The sequence below is a fragment of the Phascolarctos cinereus genome, unplaced genomic scaffold (genome assembly GCF_003287225.1).
Source record: "Phascolarctos cinereus isolate Bilbo 61053 unplaced genomic scaffold, phaCin_HiC Scaffold_9;HRSCAF=440, whole genome shotgun sequence".
Taxonomy (NCBI): Eukaryota; Metazoa; Chordata; class Mammalia; order Diprotodontia; family Phascolarctidae; genus Phascolarctos; species Phascolarctos cinereus.
Window position 1 is genome coordinate 68,422,610 of NW_027556402.1, and position 21,208 is coordinate 68,443,817.

General features: G+C 37.5%; 1 protein-coding gene across 1 annotated transcript in view; it reads right to left on the reverse strand.

Moving 5' to 3' along the window:
• Positions 1-21,208, reverse strand: part of TENM3 (teneurin transmembrane protein 3) — an 825,548-nt gene that overhangs the window by 91,752 nt on the left and 712,588 nt on the right. Inside the window, 4 exon segments of the mRNA XM_078148915.1 lie at positions 2,855-3,116; positions 3,413-3,532; positions 4,567-4,783; positions 17,263-17,409. Coding sequence (XP_078005041.1) covers positions 2,855-3,116; positions 3,413-3,532; positions 4,567-4,783; positions 17,263-17,409 — 746 coding nt within the window.

The following is a 21,208-nucleotide window of genomic DNA, read 5'->3' on the forward strand; positions in this document are numbered from 1 at the left end:
TCGACATGAGGAGGCCACGCAGCTATTAAGCGTCAAAGGTGGTTGACTCTCATCTAACATTTTTCTAACCAACCATAATATGTATGAATGAATTAGAGAGCTTAATGATTCATTAAGAGAACGCAATAGATTGTTCAAGTCCGTAATGCTTCTCAGAACGACATTAAAGTCTTCAGGAGACCTGAAGAGAGTTAATATGATGATTGACTGTACTTTTTAGCAGCAGTCCTCAAAGTGTAGTCTGTAGACCCTGAAGGGGCAGTGAGGTCAAAACTATTTTCATAATAATACCAAGATCTCTTTTACTTATAAAAATACTCTTCCCTTTTCCAACTACATATATGTGTGAAGCCACATATTCATATACTTCAAGCAAAATAAAGACTTAATGCAGAAGCATTATAAAAACCCAGCTGTCTTCTATAAAGGCAGATAGATAGTAAATAGATCAGCAAAAATATATAACTTTCATCTTTTTTTGTGAAAATATAGGTATTTCTCATAAAAAAATATACTAACAATGAGATCATTATTTCTAAACAGTGCTTAAATATTAAAATTCAATATATTAATTTTAATCATTTTTATCACTTTAATACACAATAATTTAAAATAAAATATAAATACATATTTCAGAAGGTTTTCAGTTTTAATCTCTAATAGTAAAATATTGGTAGGCATAACCCACATGAACAAAAACTCTTTGGGATCTTCAATAATTTTTGAGACTAAATAGGTCCTAAAACCAAAAAGGCTGAGAACTGCTTGACACATGCTGAGATCTCAGTGTTCTACCACATGATCGAAATATCTCAGGGAAATCCTTATGTCTGAACCTCAAAATGAAAGAAACACTCTGGAAATCAAAATGGTAAAACCACTTTAGGAGAGAACTTATATGTACTTTAGGATTCAAATTAGTTTATGGTTGTCGTTCAGACTTCTTTCTACAATCATTTCTACGTGATTGCCTTTCTTCACATTTCTCCATTTGCATCTTAGATTTTGCCCCCTTTTCAGAATCTGACTTTTTCTTTTGAGGTCTGTTTTCTGGTTCCCTTTGCTCCCCACATACCTTTAGAGGCAACCAGGGTTGCCCTGGTCTTGAGTTCAAATCTGTTCGCACACACTTATTAGTGTAAAATGGCAATAATGATGTCACTTATCTATAACCCAGGGTTATTGTGAAGATCAAATGAAATATCTGTAAAGCTCTTAGGTGCAGTGGATAGAGCTCTGGGCTTGGAGTCAGGGAGACCTGAATTCTGATCTGGCCTCAGACACTTACTAGCTGTGTGACTCTGGGCAAGTTATTTTACTCTATTTGCTTCATCTGTAAAGTGAGCTGGAGAAGGAAATGGCAAACCACTCCAGTATCTTTACCAGGAAAACCCCAAATGGGGTCACGAAGAGTTGGACACAACTAAACAGTAACAACAAAGAAGCACAGTGCCTGGCACACTGTAGGCAATTAATACGTTGTTTCCTTCCTTTAATCTAAAGAATTCCAAAGTTTGGGATGTGGACGATCTTAAGTATCATCATTTTCAACCCACTGGGAAATGAAGGACCAGAGAAAATTCACAGATCTAGTAAAACCATTTCATTTTAAACATAAGGAAACTGAACCTACACAGGGAGTAACCATTGCAGTTGGATTTGAATCTGGGTAGGGCTCGGCCTGGAGTCAAGAAGACCTAAGTCCAAATCCAGCCTCAGCACTTACCAGCTGTATGATCTTGGGTGAGCCACTTAACTCTGTCTGCCTCAGTTTCCTCATCTGCACAATGTTATGGAGAAGGAAATGGCAAACCACTCTAGAATCTCTCTGTACATGCTATTTTTCCTCTTTAGAATGAAAGCTGTTTAAGTACAGATGTAACTTTTTTTTTGTCCTCTGCACATAGCATATTGCTTGGCACGTAGTAGGTACTTAAAAATGCTTCTCAAATTGCTGAATCAAATTAACTGATGGCCTGGCTTTCAGGAATTTTCTTCTTCTATGGAAGAGACGTTATCTGACCTTTCTTGTAGATTGGATTTATTCTAGGACCAACAGGGATTCATATCTGTTGTAGAATGGGGAAAGTTTATTGAATTAAGAAGACTAAAATAGGCCTGATTATTCAATATTGTCTCTTCTGATCTATGTTTCCTTAGCTACCTTTCTCTGTGATGTAGGCCAACGCTTAGGTTATCCTGGCTTAAGCAGATACATGTTTGTAAAAGGGCTTCAGAATTGTGTTTTACTGTGGAAACCACAAATTCCTTATATTTACCATTTATGAATAAAGCCAATTTTTATTGTGTTCAGTTCCATGCCCTCAAGAACTAAAAGTATTTTTTTTAATGGAAAACATATGGAAGGGAAAAATAATAAATGCATCTTCCAAGCAGCATAAGGCCTAATTAAAAAACAAATAACATACTCTATTCTTAAAAATACCATCATTACTTGCTATAGAGAGTATGAATGATTAATTATTTCCAGTTAAGAAGAAACATCAGGCATTAGATTTTTTTAAGAACAAAGGATGAAGTTTTTGTTTCAAGAACAATCTTGGTCAAGACAACTTCCCCCCTTATAGTAATTGTGAAACGGTTGGTAATTAAACAGTATGTGCTTACATAAATAGAGCAAAAAGCCTTTCTCTTTAGGAGTATCATTATACAGAGTGCCATAATGTTAAAAACCAAACCAAACCCTAAATAGCCCTTTGAATTATTAACTCGTCATTTTTAATATCAAATTCTTAAACCATTTTTATGACTTTGCTAGAAATCTGCAAATTCTTTTAAGTCTTTTTGAAAGGTGCATTGTTAGAAGATAGTTTATTTTTAAGTTATGTCTTGCCTGTGTCTCAGGAATAATAGGACTGTCTTCAGGAGAAGATCTGAAAAAGGTGGATAAAGGTGATGACACAATGATAGGATTTGGCCTCACAAATCCACTCAGATCACAGCTGGGAATGTCATTCTCTTCCTTCTTCATGACCAGGGTATCCATCACATAAAAGACATTCCAGGGAATCCACACAGTGTGATACTGAGTGAGGAACGGTGACCGTTCAAATACCAAAGTGAGAGATGCACCACCATTTGCCACCAAGTCAAACCTAAAAAAGAAACAAAATAAACTGAATGAACTTTCCTGACCCAGAATTCTACCATCACACATTATATCCTATTTCTTCCTTGCGTTAAGCAGCTCTAAAGAAAAAAAAAAAGAAGTAATCAACATCAAAAAGTAATAGTAAATCTTTTCAACGTGTTTTCTTACACAGTTCTCTAAAGTCTCAAAAACTCATTTCTACTTTAAAGCACTAATAATGAAAATCATTCCAATTGTCACAAGCCTTTCTTCTAAATAAGCAAGTAATGTAAACCTAGATATGTGGTAGCACCAACTTACATTCCATCCTGGCGAGTAATAGTGTATCCATACTCCGGGTAATGAAAAAATGAAACATTAACTCCAATAAGGGGCGTCCCATCTGCAGTTAGTACTTGGCCTCTAATGACAGATGCAAGGCTGTGGGAAAAATTAAAAGAATTAGAACGAGCATTTGTTTTCTCAGGCCAACATTACTGTGATTTATAGGTACTGTAACTTAAGGACAGAAAAACACTCCCACATGCAATCAATTGCTATTCACAAAATCAGAGCTGAAACACTCCCAAGCCAATGCCCTCTTTTAACTCCGTGTAATTTATTTACACTCTCTAAGTACCTTCCTGTTTATCCTGTGTTTTAATTTGTTGCAGTCTGTTTTTTTGGAGGGATATCAAGACCAATAATTTAGTGATGAATTCTTAAAAATTAGAAACCCTATGCTTTTCTTCTGTAAGTCATATGTCTGGCACTTCCATGAAGAAAAGTATACTTTCCAATTAATTCTGAGGCAATCTGGAAATCTGCGGGGACCAAGGAGTGCAAGATTTAAAGGGGCAATAAGGAACATTTGTGTAACAACTTTTAATCAACTGCTGTGCCTAACTGCACTAATGCTGTTAAATTTCTGCAGACCCAGGAGTTCAGTGTAAATCATCTTCCTTTGCTCAGTAAGACACAAGACACCTGCTTTCACTTATGGGTTTATTTTCAGGTCATTACTGCTCTGTAAAACACCAGTCAAATAGCTTATGTAATCATACCACCATGCAGTTAGCAGTTCCATTACATTAATTCATAATTTATATTATCTAGTGAGCTCGGTTTAAAAAAAAAGATGCATTTCTTTCTTTCTTTCCTTTTGAGCTCTTTTCATGGCTTCTTCTGATACACTTCCAACTGTGCTAACCTGAATCAACTAGTTAAATGAAGATTTATTGACTCCTTAATGGAATGTCCTGTTAGGTCCCAGGTACAGAACTTGGCAAAGTGTGTGTGCTAAGTCATAAATGCTGGAGATGGTTAGAATTGAAAGAAAGGAAACTTGGGGATTAGGGGAAATATCACATTCATCAAGAATGCAGTCATCAGCATTTCCCATGCCATGCAGATCAGCCACTACAGACACAAACAGGAACAGCATTTTATATCTTAAAGACAAAACTTTAATTAACCTTTTATTGAAAGGACTTTCCCCAGGTATAACATGAGTACTATCCGGCCCTGTAAGAAAACTAATTCGATCATAAAAAGACTTAGCAGCTTGCTGAGATGGTGACTGTAGGCTTTGGCTAATGATATCTTGCGGATCGGGAAGTCCACGACAATAGGGCTGATTCTGGCAGGAACTTTGTAAGCAGCAGTCAGGGTCCATACAGTCAATTAATCCATCTGCAGATAGAAATTTAAACCAATGAGTGAATCACTTTTTCCAGTAAATCACTGACAAATACACAGCTGGTGGGCTGGGAGAGAGGAAGAAGAGGATGAGTAAGGAGTGACAATGTGATGTTGTAGTTGGAGAACTGACCACGGACAGGTAGAAGACCCGAGTTCATGTCCCACCACTGAGACATATAAGTGGGAGACTTTGGGCCAGTCTCCTAACCTTGCAATGTTATGGCCTACACTCAGACATTGTAAATTGCAGAATAGTTACCAGTCCATACTGGAAGAAGGAGGTTCTTCACCTGGAACTTCTTACACTAATGAAATAATTAGTTTGGGGAAAAAAAGAACAGTCTATATAAATTTTATGATATATAAATGCATTTTTAAAACTTATCTCTTTAGAGAGGCATTTTTGAGGGAAAGAAGGCAGACTTAAGTTTAAAACTAATCTTTTTTTCATTCCAAATTATGAAAAAAGAGGGAATATTCCTTTATTTGAACAAATGACTGTTAACAGTATGGAAGAATTTAGAGTAGTCATAATATCTGTATTAAAAATACTGAAAACTTTTGAATAAGGCTTAAATGTTTTCTTAGCTTTTATCTTTCTAGGGGGGAATGCATCTTGAATTAATACAGTAAAATGCATTTTAATTAACATAGCATGTTTTAAAATAAAGTTGTTTTATTTAAAAAAATATTCTGACCCTTCCTTTGTTTTAGGCCATGGGAAAAACTGAGGCAAAAGAGAAAATAGTGTAAATGGAGTGAAACTGCCCAAATTCACAAAGTAGGTTAATATAATAGATTGAGTAAATTAGGAGATGACAGTCTGTGCTCCGCTGCACCGGATCACGCTGACTCTATGAAGACACTGACTTACATTTCTTTGCTATTTTCCTTAATTCATTTCAAGTATGTTACTTCAAGTATGTTTTAATACTTAAGAAAGACTTTATGATCCTGAGATTTTTTCATATCATTGATATGACAAATAAGTGGCTGCTTGTCACCTCAATTTCTGAAAAGACTCATATGCATGAAAATGTGTCAGTTCAGATAATCGATAAACAGATTTTAAGTTTCAACTTGCTCTGGTCAATGGGAACTAACTTGTAAGCACATGCATCTTATATGCACCTTTGGGTATTTAAGTGGAATGTGTTTCTAGATGTACTATGTGTTATATTAGGTCTATCCCTTTTTGAAACAATAACAATTGTGTTCTCAAAGGACTCAATATACACACACATATATCCCCAAATAACAACAGGTAAAAGCTTATTTTGAACTTTGAGATCAGTTTTTAAATAACCTATCTTACTGCATTTTTTTTCCACCTCGCTTAATCATTTCCCCAGTGGATTACAGAGATAGAAAAAGTTTGAATGCGTAGAAACATAATATTTGTTGTAATGCTATAGGAGGAGATAATGCAGTGATGTTGGGTTTTTTTCATCAGAGGATATTGTAATAATAAGGCTAATGCTTTGTATTTATATTGTGCTACTCTTCAAAGAGCTAAAAGCACAAAGTGATTCAAAGACATACTGATAAGTGACAAAGACAACTTTTGTCCCATTCACACAATGTGATTCCTAGCTTTAAAAAGCGGGGAATGGGAAAATATTTTCATGTGGCAAATCGTGCTTATGTGTTAAGAGATTGTAAAAAGAATCTTTAAAATGTATAGTACATTTCTTTTATGAATTCTTTCCTCTATTTTGGAACTGTGCAAATAGAGTAAAAAATGTCCATTCCTTTTGACCCATTGATTCCATTACTAGACATATACCCTAAGGAAGCCATTATAAGAAGAAAGTCCCCAGCACTTTTTGTGGTAGTAAAGAACTGGAAACCATGGAGATTGATTGGAGAATTAAATAAATTGGGGTACATGAACATATTAGAATTTTCCTGTTGTATAAGAAACAATGAATATGATGAATACAGAGAAACATGGAAGGGTTGACATGAACTGATGTAGAATGTAATAGGCATAACGAAGAAAATATATACAATGACAACAATGTACATGGAAAGAACAGCCATCATAAAACATTACTAAATGAATATTGCTGAATTACAAGAACAGGAATGACCCCAAAGAAAGGATTTGAGAGGACACCCCCCTTGACTCCTTTGAAGAAATGAGAGGACCAAGGGTGTGAAACATTGAATATATTTTCATACTTTTTTGATTTTGTTTATTTTTTTGTCTTTAAAAATATTCTTTTTGATATGTGATAGCGCTGGGAGGGGGCAATTGGAAGAAATGTACACAATGTAAAATCAAGAGATAAAATTTATTTTTTAAAAAAGAATTCTTTCACCATGAGAAGTGGAATTAATGTTTATTTACTATATTAAGCTTTTGAGTGTAAAAGCAATATCTGAAACATCTCTAAGCTTTTATCCCTCCATGATGAAAAAAATTCACTGAGGAAAGGAATTCCAAATTTGATCTATTTCACCTCTCTAAGACTTTCAAAAAAAAATCAACATTTGGTGCCTCAAGGGTTAAACATCTCCTTTTTTTTCCCCCCTCCCCCCACAGAGTACTCCCTCAGGGAATATATGGTACAGTTGCCAAAAAGGAATGCTCAAATTTAGTCATTCATCTTTGTTAGTTTATAAAAAGCAAATGTACATCTGGTGTGGAGTCTGCAGGTCATAAAACTGCATGAGATTGACACCTTCTGAACTAATCAGCTGGAAATGCATTTTTACAAGCCTCTCCGCTAACATCAATCAGAGAAAGAATCTCATTTTCAACAGCCAAGATGCAGGGACACACTGTTTGTTATTTTTCTGTGGAGTTTATCAGCAACTTGCCCAAGCGAGTGACGGATGGTTATGAATCTGGCTCCCTATAACTTGAGAAAACATTTTTCATTCTTTGTACTTATGTAGCTAGTGCTGTCTAGTACTGCTAAGCTGATGACGTGCTTGGCCAGTGTCTGGTGTGGTAAAAATCGTCTTGGTGGAGTAGCTCATAGCTTGGCAAAATCACTGACATTTCATTTTTGTTTCAGAAAGATTAGGTTGGCTTATACTTACATTAGCTTAGAAACCATATCTAATAGCATCCATTATGAAAAATATCCAGAGAATAAAGCTGTTGAAACCTGGTGAATATCAGTAATTACATACTGAGTCTTTTTTATGCAAATTTGTTTTTTTCCCCAATAAAAGTGGCAAATTCGTGTAACACTGATTGTTATTCTTATTGACTCTAATAGTAACACATGGCATTTTTTAGAGCACATCATGGTTTACAAAGTGCTTTACATGTTATCTTATTTGACCCTCGTGACAACCCCAAGAGATGGCATGTACTATAACTGATGAAGTCTGCTTCTGTTCCTGTCACATATTACTTTCATTGCTAGATTTAAAAAGAGGGTGGAAAAAAATGAATCACTTTCCATTTATATACTGCTTCCATTATACCCATTTTATAGATAAGAAAACTAAGACTCAGGCAAAGAACTCAAGGCTAATAAAGTATATGGAACCCTGAGCTCCAAATTCAGCATTTATCCCACTGTACTATGATGAAGCCAATTTTAAAAGTTTACGTATCCCTTCACATCCACTTATTTAATCTTTAATATTATGGCTTCCCCCCTCTACCCATATCATCTTATTACACCTCTCCTTTTCTTATTCTTATTGTTCCATGTCTATATTGTCTGATGGCTTCTTATTGTTGCATGAAACCAAGACTTTCAACCTTTGCTTCCAAGTCTCCATCCTCCTTAGTGTTCTCTTAGCATTTATCTGGACTCTTTCAATAGCTTTTCAACTGGTCTGTGCCTCAAATCTCTTCCCCTCCCAATCCATCCTTGACATAGCCACTGAAGCGTTATTTCCAAAGGATATGTCAACACAGGCTTATTACACATCCCTACTCTTCACACATCCTACAGTGTGGCCAAACTGTTCCTCATTCATACCATCCCATCCCATCTTTGCACAGGCTGTCCCCCCATGCCTAAATGCACTGTGTCCTCAGATTTCTTAAAAGCTTGGTTTAAGAATTACCTATACATGAGGACTTTCTGGATCCCTCCCAACTCCTAGGAATTCCTCTTTCTTCTTATTTGTAGCTTTTTAAATGTATTTTATATTTATATACCTACCACATTGTTTCCTCCATAGTAAGCCCCTACAGAGCAGAGACTTTGCTTTTTGTGTTTGTAGCCTTGGTGCCTAGCCTAATGTGGAGCACATAGTAGAGGCCTAACAAATCCTTGTTGTTTGATCTTTCATGCCATCCTTACTACTTTTTTCAGGAAAGTGTGCTCTATCTGCCCCTTGTCTGATTATTACTACAGAACTCCTCACTCCTCTCTTCCTACGCGACATTCTATGCCTAGAATTCCAGCATTTCTCCAGGTTGCCAAGCTCTTGTCTTTCCTTTCCTTTAAGAGACTCCTAGATTTTCACTGCTGTGAAATTTTTCCTGACTTACTAGATGAGAGGTAATGAATTTCTCCATAATGCACCCTGTCAAAGCACCGTAGATATAACTAATGCCCTCATAGTCCCCATGGTATATAGGAGACCATGAAAAGGGAGTTTACATGATAGGGGCACTTCTGAAGATAAATGGGCTAATGGATGGAGGAGAAGGGTAAAAGGAGAAAGAGTCTTTGCAAACTCTTGCTTGGGGGCCGGTAATTCAAAGCTTAAGCCAGGTGCAACCTGCATGAATTCCCATTCATTCACCATTCCCAACAATAGGCACTTAACACAGCTCAGGCATTATTTATTTATGTGTTTGGCTGTGTACGCATATTCTTTATGTCTGTGTTCATGAGAGCTACCTTCCATGATAAGTTTTTAAGAGTCAGGTGCACTTAAACAGGTGTAAGGTGTGGTGGTGGTTGTGGAGAACAGAGATGTCTTGGGTTCAGTTGTATCTCCTCATTTTAGTCCTCTTTTCCCTCTCCTCAGGCACTGAGATCACAATTATGTTCAAGCTGTTAGAGATTTTATCTTTAAATAATACACAACACAGTTTCTTGTTTCTGCTTGGAAATGCTGTGGACCACATGGAAGGTTAGTAATTCATTGACTCCTAGAATGTTAGAACTGGAAGGGACCTTAAAGGTCATCTAAGTTTCCAGGTAACTTAATTCCAGGGACAGATTTTGCTTTCCCCATGAGGATTCTGGGAAATGGAGTTTGCTACCAGAACACAGTAATGTGAAGGGATGCTTGGGATCGTCAACCCAATTTTTTTTTAAAGTTTTTAGGGAATTGGGGTTAAGTGACTTGCCCAGGGTCCACTGTGCAACCTAGCTGCTCCTGACCCCATGTTTTAATATTATTCCTAAAGTATTATGAGCCTATGAAAAGGCTGATAGTAGCATCAGCTTGAATACACAGAATCATGACGGATGAGTGGGAATGGAGGAAGTTGTTATCACATAAGGGGTCTCTTTCCACCTGGCCTTAGTAGAGATAGTTGGAAGTATAACAAGGATAGAACCTGATCACAATAATGGAAATATTTTCAAAGGAAAGTTATTCTGGAAATGATTACGCAGATTTTTTTTTAAAGACCAAACAAAGGTATTACCAACGGAAAAACTGAGGCCCAGGGAAGGTATATGATCTTCCCAAGCGCAAGCAGTGACTTATAGACAAATGGATGATTAGAATCTGTGTCTTCTAAATTTCAATCCAAACTTCTTTCTGCTAAACTCATCACGTCATATGTATTAAGTAATTGGTATATTATCACTGACTACTGCTATTAGAATATCCACTATAAAGTTGAATCTTGATTAAGTTGAAGGCTCAGGATTGGATGTTCTCGTTATTTGAATATTCAGTATAACTTGGCACTGTCTCTTTGCATGTGAAATTATTTAATAACAGCATATTAGAATAACACTTACTAAGCATATTATAATAATACTTAAGCCAACAGGCTTGTTTTTTAATAAGCATATATATAATAAGCATAGATAAACTGGCATGCCATTTTATTTAATAAATGAGCAAATTCAATTTCAGTTACCAGTATGTCTCCTTTAACTTCCTTTAATCAGTGTCATCTGTTAGATTTTTAAGTTTCCCAAAGAACAGGAACTCTATGTTACTGGTTCCTATTCCAAATCAATGCCAAATGGACATCTGGGTGTCTTTTTGATCATACTGATGAGGATCAGGTATAAAAATGGACCAGACTTCCACCTTTATATCAACCATGTTGTCCATGAATCAGGCAGCTAGTCTACCAGATATTGCTACGGCAGACAAAGTGCTGAATTCGCAGTTGGAAGATCTGAGTTCAGATCCCAGCTTTACTCCTTATTGTCTCTAAGCCTTTTGACAATCTACATTGTGTCCTCATTGTCAGAACCCTGAATAACATGAAATACAATGGAATTATGTGGTAGTAATGAAGATTTGATTTGTCAGATACAAGGGACTTAATCTGGTTTCTAACTGGAAGATGTAGGGACTGTGACTTCATCACCACAGCGCTCACTTGATGCTTTAGCAGCAAAGAGAAATGGTAGTAACATTCTTGGGAATTTTATTCAATGTGAAATGATTCTGCAGATCCCTTCAAGTTAGAAGTGCCAGAGACTGCCATACAATCTTTGATAGCAACAGAAGTTTCCAAGATCTTATGCTTCAGAAGTTGAGATTTTTGAAAATCTCTTTGGGGACAGCTCTGCCTCTGGGGATGGGGAAAAGAAAGCCCTGGGAGCTCCCTAAAATGATGTTTCCACAAAGCAGGATGCAGCCGGGTCTCTAAAACATTACAAATGGTCATTTGACGGATCAGCTACTGAGTCTTCAACCTCAAGCTGCGTTCCTTCACGTATAACTACTCTAGTAGCAAGGTCATTAGAGAAGGGAAAAGAAAGGAATAAGCATATATTAAACACCTACTATGTGCCACACACTTGTGCTAAGTACTTTACAAATAGTTGATCCCAACAACCTTGGGAGTAATAGTACTATTATCATTCCCCTTTTACAACTGGAGAAGCAGACAGAGGTTAAGTGACTTGTCCAGGACACTCAAGGTAGGTAGGTTCTGAAGCTGGATTTGAACTTCGGTCTTCATGATTCCAGGCCCATGCTTTGTCCACTGTATCTGCCTCTAAAGAGCAACCACTATAACATATTTAGGCAGTATATCTAGAATACTCCCTGCAATACTTCATGGATATATGAGTTTTCTGGTGTGGTTATTTTCTCCAAGGATGCAGACTGTGAACCACTGCATAACTTGGTGCAATGCTGTGCCCCCAAATTCATCATCTAATGGAATAACTTTTAATGAGCATGCATAATGGGGTGAGGCAGGCTGGTCCTTCAATGACAGTCATTTGGTTCATTGCTGGTTTGTGATCAGTGCCTTTCTAACTCAGCAGGACCTACTAGACCGTGTATGTCACTGAATACTTCTGGGACAGGTAGGTGGCACAGTAGATAGATCGCTGGGCCTGAAGTCAGGAAGACCCAAAATCAAATCCAGCCTCATACACTTACCTGGGTAAGTCACTTAACCCTGTTTACTTCATTTCCTTGTCTGTAAAATGAGCTAGAGAAGGAAACAGCAAACCGCTTCAGTATCTTTGCCAAGAAAACCCCAAATGGAGGTCATGAAAAGTTGGTGAACTATAATTACTCAAAACAACAAATACTCTTGAGAAGCACCAATGTTGAAGCATCAGAATTTCAAGGCTATAGCCTATACCATAGTTTTAGTGCAGATTTAAATTAAAAACAAAAAAACACATAAATGCTGTTAATTAAAACAGGAAAAAATAAATGCTCTGCTCTGAAAAGTCAGAGACAACAAAGCACTTAGCACAGTGCCTGGCACATAACAGACACTTTATACATGTTTATTGACTGGCTGTCTGACAATGTCAGTAACTTACCAGTAAACATAATTTTAGTACCTTTAGTAGGAGTGATTGAACCAGTCCATTCATGTTCTAGTTTGTTCTGCTGGCAAGGATAATCATTCCATTCAGCTCAAACAAGGTAACATATGTAGGAGTACTTTGCCAATGCTGAAGCACTATAGAAATAGTTATTTCCTTCTTAATAATATAAGACCCACAATAAAAGGAGACAGTTGGACATGGTAGTCTCCAGGGACCCTTGTAACTCTAAATCCAGGTGTTCTTGGGGAGGAATGGCAAAAAACTCCTTCACATAAGGCTTATAAGGCTTACTTGCCTCTTCTTTGATATCTCATCAATTTAAAAGGAAATATGAGTGAATATAAATATCCCTAAGTGGCGTTTGGTAACCAAAAACAATAATGACCTACACCTTGGACAGTGTCTAGAACAGAGGTGTGAAACATGCGGCCTGTAGCCTGCAATATTCCCATGGCCTAAACCCGATGAAAATATAACTGAGAAATATTTAACAACATAAATAAAGTACAACAGAACATTGATAATGCTACATTTTAAAACAAGTCAATATGCATCTGCAATGATCTTTATGGATGCAGCTGCCTCCATTTCTATTTGAGTTTAATACCACTGGTTTACAAGAAAAAAAATCAAATTCCCCTAAGTCATGTATCCTATTAATTCCTGATACAATGTCAGTAGTTTTTCACATTTTCACAATATTTCCACATTATAATTTCTATCTAATTTCCATCTGCTGTTTTCTTATCTGAGTAGTACCCTTTCAGGTCCCGAGAACCTAACCTCCTTCTGATTCATTCTATGTTGTTTTTCGTTTGTTCAGTTGTGTCAAATTCTACATGACTCCATGGACTTTGTCTATAAGATTTTCTTGGCAATGATACTGGAGTGGTTTGTCATCTCCTCCACTGTGTTCCCATTTTACAGATAAGGAACGGAGGCAAATAGGGGTTAAGTGACTTGACCAAGTTTGCACGGCTACTAAGTGTCTGAAATGGGATTTGAACTCAGATCTCCCTTCCAGGCCTGCCGTTCTTTCCACTGCACTACCTAACCGCCTCTGTGACACTCTATACTCCATTCTCCTCCTGCCTCTGCTTCTAACCCTCTGGACTTTGATATACCATAACTGAAGGGCTACCTCACACTGGAACTTTCCTCTGCCATTCAGGTCTCATTCTCTCATTGCTGAGTTCCTTCTGGGACCTCCATTTTGGGGACAAGGTCTGGCTGGTTCTGCTTCATTCCTCTTCCAAATGTACTTCTGACTCAGGCTTTCACCACCACGGCCCCGTATGAGTTGCTTCTTTCCCTTCGTTCACATGCTTTTCAATCCTCTTTTGTTGCCTCCCTCCATCCGAATGTAAGTTTCTGAAGGGCAGGGACTGTCTTTCTTCTTCTATACGTGTCCCTAGCACTTAGCACAGTGCCTGGCACACAGGAAGTGCTTACTAAATCCTTGCCCGCCAGCCTATTCTTTGGTAAAACCTGCATTCTCTTTGAGAAGACACTCAACCTGCCTCTTTGGTTTCTTTTCTGATTTTCATTTAACTATTTTTAGTCCCTATTCTTTGTTTTGCCCTCTCTCTTTTACTTATTTGTCTCTTTCTGAAAGAATAATCCTTTCCCCCTTTTGTAGACACGAGCAGAGTTTTATTCCTCTGTCTTTAAAACACCTCCCTTTTCTCTTCTGGGACCTCCGTGCTCCACCCTTATAATATCTCCCATTGATCATCCCCTCATTCTGTCTCTCACATCCATTCCATCTGTTTCTCTGCTCCCTTGTTTCCCCCTCTTTGCTCCCCCTGATACTTTATTTTGTCATTCTACTTCCTCATGTGTTCCATCTGTTTGGTCTTCTCCTCCTCCTCCTCCTTTTCTTTTGTTTTCATCCCCCCACCCTGTCCGATTCCCCTATCACATTTCAAATCTGATTTTTTTTTTTGTTGCAGAAAATCCTCAAACTAAAAACAGATCAGTGCGGAAATGTTAAGTGAGAAAGAGGATTCACTCTTAATCATGGCAAGCATCTTATGTTGTACTTATATTGAGGGAGATAACAGAAGAAGTAAATAATGTTCTGCTTCATCTATCCTTATTACCCCCCCCCATCTGGTCCTTACAGAGAAGAAAAGAGTGTCCTTTAGGTAAGAATAGACCAGAAACTTTTTATTCTCCTGGGACATTAGAACTCTTGCCTCATATTTCTTAATTCACTATGTCCAAAATATTTTAGGGAGGCTATTAGGCACCAAGGAACTAAAATGAATCTCCTATTTTAAACTGCCATCTCCCTATAAGCTGGGAATGTATAACATGTTACCAATGACCTCCTGAAATTGTAAAATCCAAGGCCTTCTTTTCAGTCCTCATCCACCTTGACCTCTCTATAGCATCTGATAATCGTTGGTCACTCCCTACCTTTGGACACTCCACTTCTCTTGGCTTTTAAGACATCATCTCCTGTCACTTGGTTTGACATCTCTCTGACTCTTCAAGGTGAGTGTTCTTCAAGGCTCTTTCCTCTGCCCTCTTCTGCTTTCTCTCTCTACCTGCCATCTTATCCACTCTCATATTTTTCTATTACTACCTTTATGCAGATAACACTCTGATATCTATTTCCAGCCCTGATCTCCACTGACTCCCCAATGAAGTGCATACCATGTGTCAGGCACTGTGCTAAATGTCAAGGATGTACAGGCCCTTGCCTTCAGGAGCTCTTATTCTAATGAGAGAGGTGACATGCAAATAACTACAAGATATATATACAGTATAAATGGAAGAAACCTTTTGGAGGAAAGGCACACAGGGCACAAAGTCATCTCTTGAGCATCTTTTTATATATTTAAGGGAACTCGTCTTTCCTGGGAGTTAGAGAAGGGGGCTGGAAACTCAGCTCTATAGGTCATGACTGCTGATAATGATTTGCTGGTTAAATCAAAGACCAATGATCTCACTTAACTGTTGATTTAACCTTAAGTAGAAAAGAAAGGATTGGGTGTAATTTGGTTAATGTTTAAATGGTATCTTCGTTTTATGTTTTCCTAGTCAAAGCCTAAACATACACAACAAGCTTGCCAAGGTCATTCTCTTCTACAGTTTTATGAGAGATCTTAAATTAATTGTCACTTTTGTTGGTATAGTGACTGGATCTATGTCAGAAATTCATAGATGTGCTTCCTCCTTTCACTTTAGAGACTTGTCTAGGGCACTGAGAAGTTAAATTATGTACCCAGGGTCCCACAGTCAGTACGGGCAAGAAGATGAATTGGAATCCAGATCTTCATGGCTTTGAGACTACTTCTCTGTCTAACACACTGCCTCTCTGCCACATTGGTATTAATAGAAACAACCACAGGAATCCTTAATGACAATAATCACCACCATTCTGCCTCACTCTTTCCCTCCTCCCAAAAAAGAAATCTAAAGAAAGGTTAGAGTCCCTTTAAGGAAATGTCAGACACCTTCCCATCATCTCCTTCGGTTTTTAAGAGTAAACTAGAATATTTCTGAATTTTGCTATTAAGCATCAGAGATTTATGGCTCAAAGGGACCCTCAGGGCCTTCATCCTTCTCACTGTGTAAATAAGAATACTGTGGGTTAGAGAGGTTAAGTGACTTGGCCAAAGTCACACAGGTAAAGAGAACCAGAAGTAAGACATGAATACAGGACTTCTGACTACAAAGCCTGTGGTCTCCACCCCCCACCAGCCACCAGATAAGATATGCATCATGACAGAAGCTCAATATGGAGCCCTGTTGCAGAGGGACATCCTCCCACATACTGTACCAGTGCATAGCACAGTGCCTGCTACGTAGTAAGTGCTTAATAGATGCTGAGTGATCTACTGTACTCTTGTTATTTTTTTTCTGGCATCTGTTTATGCAGTACTTCTTTGATACCATCTTCTAAAAACCAGAATTTGTTCAGCAACTGTAGACATACTTCCATGGCTCTATGGCTATCTGGTGCTTAGAGAATAAAGCAGAATGGGACTAATTGCAGCAGGATAAAAAGAGGTGTGTGTGTGTGTGTGTGTGTGTGTGTGTGTGATGTGTCCCCCTATAACCTAAACATGCTTCTTTTCTTAAGGAAGCTCTTAAAGGGAGCTTCCTTTTAAATTTCACTTTGATCTGTAGTGAGTATGGGATGCTAGTAGAAAAGAACTAAAAGGGAAGTTGAGGAATACCTAGAAAAGGAGGACATGAAGTATGGCAGGAAGAAGTGTGAATGGATATATCATACTAGGGGTGGGGGACAAGCCAGGCTGGGGGAGATGGATTGGGAAAAGGAATGCTGGAGCATTGGGAAAGAGTATGGAGAAAACCCAGCACTGACACCTCAAGTTTAACCACTTTTGTTTTTCTGTAAACAAAATGATGTTTTGTTTGTTTAACAAAAAAGAAAGGCAGCTCAACTATTGTGCCAGCCTCCATCATTTGAATCTTGAAGGATCCAATGGGCTAGCAGCACACAACTCTGAGTCTCCTGGAGCTTTTTAAACCTCTGCTCTGCCACACAAAGGTTTCCCCTTGCTCAGGACATCTTACCTCCTTCATTGTCCTTGCTATCTGTGCACAGGGTCTCCATGGCTACGTCACATCCTGCGCCTCTCCACCCTGGCTGGCAAACACAATGCCAGCCGTTTGGGTCCAGGGTACATCTTCCATTGCTATTGCACAGACCAGGGCAACCCTCTGTCAAAATAGACAAAGAAGGACATCACGAGTGATTTAAGTATGGAAAGAATTCCCAACTACGTTCGAACAAATAAGGGACACTTACTGGGAACAGGCCTTTATAAACAGCACAAATACTGTAATTGCACATGGATAGAGACAGCAACATTCCCTAAGGAATCTAGGTCTTAACCAAGTGGCATCTTTGATTGGCCTGACTCTTGAGACACCACTTACCTGTGTGGGATGGAAATATATGCAACAATCCTCTAAATACCTGCAGGCCAGACAAAATTAAGTTTACTTTAGTTCCCTTAGTATAAAAGCAACAAGGTTGATTGTGCAGGATGAAACAATGTCTAAACCAAGGTAATTTATTGCTATTTAAGATTTTGAATGTGGCAGGCATCATTGGTTACTTGCTAGGAAAGGCCTTCTTGGACGTACCTTGTTGCTTTAAACAGATCCCTCTAATTCCAAAAGCATGAAAGTGGGCATGAGCATATGAAAGATATTAAAAGAGAATGTTAATTTTATCTGGTCTCAGAATTGCCGTATATTCATGTGAAATTACAGTGCATTAAATAACTGCACAAAGTATAGGCCAGTTGTGATGACTATACTTTATGCCCAAAGTACATTCCTTTTCACAGAATAAGCAAAGCCCGGGAAATAGTGAAGCAGCTTTAGCATCTATTCTAACAAACATCAGGAATCAGGCTGCATACGGATGGGACAGGACCGACAGGATTTCCAACTAAATGTAATAGCTATGCGTATTTGATTACTTAGGACGGACAAAATGAAATACCATAAGGACCACAATAAAACATTGATAGACTGAACAAAAACACGGTAGTGACGTGCTTCAAGACAGATAGCAGAAAGTGATATTTTGTGACAATCTCCCTAAGGCTTTTTGTGCTGTTACCTTTATATCCTATCTTGTCTGCTTTTATGGGCAAGGAGGGAAAATTTGGGAAACAATTAAAATAATTTAATATATCCAAAATCTATAATTGTCTCAGTCTAACATTACATAATAAGAAACAGTTTTTGCCAATTCCTATCGATGATATCTGGCATGCAGCCAACATGAGCCGTGTATGAGGATGACACTGAGGCAGATTCTGGTGTTCTTATCCTTATGAGTGTGATAAGACACTGACAAAAGCAAGGACAGAAATGGGACTAACGTCCTAAGAAGAAGTGGCTACCAATCAGACTGCTAGGAAAACACAGTTGTCAATAACTTTATACTAGACAGAAATAAAAATATTAGGTGCAGCAGGTTATTATTATTATTATTGCTAATTATTTTGGGGGAGGAGTGAATGGGCATTACATCAAACACTCCATTGTCTTTGCCAATTAGAATGCTGCCCTTGTTTTGATGGCAAAGTTAACATTTCAGATGATGTTTAGGACAAGCTGTTTAAAGAGATTTCTACATCTGAAGTCTCCTTTAAGAGAATTAATTCATCAACTCCCCATTCTCCGCTATGTAACTTGAAATATCTCCCAGAGACACTGTTGTCTCCTGAGATCAATAGTAACAGAAAGAAGGGGGTTCTGAAAGTCTCTTGTGCCAAGGAGGAATGAAATAAGTCTTATGGATACCAACAGGTCAGGCTAAGTTTAATTTTGCTGCTTGTTTTCTTTCAGGCAGTTACCACCTATGTTTATGAACTATGTAATAGGCATAAAAGGCTAATTTTTCTACTGAATATGTTGGGATTTTTTTTTGGTGGTGATTTTGTTTTGGAAGAAAATGAAATACTAGTTGCCCTACCGACAAAAAGGTGCAGTGGTTGATTGCATGCACACACATGTTATTGTATGAAAGCCTGGATATTGCCATGAATATTGCCGTATTCTAATGAAAAGCACAAAGAAGGAATAGAAAATACATAATCTGAGAAGGGGAAAGAGGGTTTTTTAATCTCAATTTTTTTTACAGTTATCTATTTCTACAATAGCTGAAGACATGAGAATCTGCTGTTTTATTTTGGCCCCTCATTCCTTTTGTTATGATGAGTTCAATACCAATATTAAATACAATTGACAGTCTTTTTATATGAAATGTAAAGACAGAATTGCCTTTGTATCTTCAAACATTTAGTAAAACAAATAATCCAGTGTATCTGGACAAATGAGTTTTTTCTTGATAACCACATATATATTTATATACATATATTGATCAAAAGCCTTCATTTTGATAGTGTCTTATGCAGGGACATGAGAGTTAAGAGGCATGTATTTTTTTTAATGAAGTATTTAAAATTGAATCGCCAGTGATGGAGCTAAGAGGGTCAGGAAAATAGCAAATGATCTGTTGTCTTCAGCTTTGATTCCAGTGAAAACTAATGCATTTACATAATGATGCAACTAGTGATATTCATTACTACTAATGTGAGACACAGACAGTGAAGTCTTCATACTGTCAATGGGAAGCATTTCACATAATGTGAGCCTGATTTATAATTCATGAAATTATGCATGGAAACAATCTATTTTGACACCTAATGCAATATTATATACATATTTTTCTGTATATATAGATATGTATATATATATATGTGTGCGTGTGTGGACATGTCAACAAAGAGCAAATATACAGTACCTTTAACTATCTTATCCAAATAGTGAGCTTGAGAAATTAAAAAGAAAAAAAAAAGAACAGACAGACATTTCAGAAGTGTCACAATGGGACAAGGAAAATTTCAGAATTTACATGCAAATCGAGTAGCTGCAGCTGACATGAGACTCACATCACACGACAGAGATGCACTTCATATCTTCTAAAAATGCAATATATTCACTTTTCAGCAACCGTAGTCATGACTCCAAGAAATACTCCAAGAAATTTTAAAGGAAAGGATTCAGGTTAAACCATTGCTACCTTTAAATGACTTGGATTTTTTCCTCCATCCATATCCATATATATATATACACACACACATACATATATTTTTATTTTTATAATTATACAAACACTGACTTTGATTAAATCAAGACTAAATACATTGCTTCCTGGAGAATTTTGGTAATTCACACTTAGGAAAGGGATGCCTAAAACAGAAGACCAAACTTTAATGGTTAGCTAACTCAAGAAAAAAATACTTTGTTATGAAAGTGAAATGTGAAATACATTATGATAAAAATATGCAAGAAGTCTGTGAGGATACTTGGATACTGCATAGATTCCAACTGGATGGTACTGTTCCACGAGCTACTTGTGATCCTTCTGTTGGGGTTGGTGCCCTTCAGAACTCATTTTGGGGAAGTCAGTCTTGATAGCCCATATCACAAAAAGCCCACCTAAGGCTAGCAAGAGGAATTAAATGGAAAAAATAGGACCTTTAGTGATGCTCATATCTGTGCCCATCCTTTCCAAGCAGTCTCCTGCCAGCTTACATGGGCTTTTGCTTCTTCTTGTCAGTAAATATACATTCATGTGTGTCCATCTCTTTAATCAATGCTGCCACCTAACACTACGTTCTAAAAAGCCCTGAATGTCTTTGAACTGTCCAAAAAAAGAAAAAAAAGGCCTTAAAGGATCACAGATCTGGAACTGGAAGGAATTTTGGAGGCCTATAAACTTATCATTTTACAAATGACGAAGATGAGGTAGAAGAGAAATTAAGTAACTTGCACAGTTAAGTAACACCTACCTTGTAGGTATCTAAGGAACTCAGTTCTTCCTGACTCCAAGTTTAGCACATATCTATTGTACCACCTGGTACTGTCATTCAACCGTGTTTGAGCTATTGTTTTTAATGTCTTTGGTTACTATTTTTTGATGGTAGAACAGTTG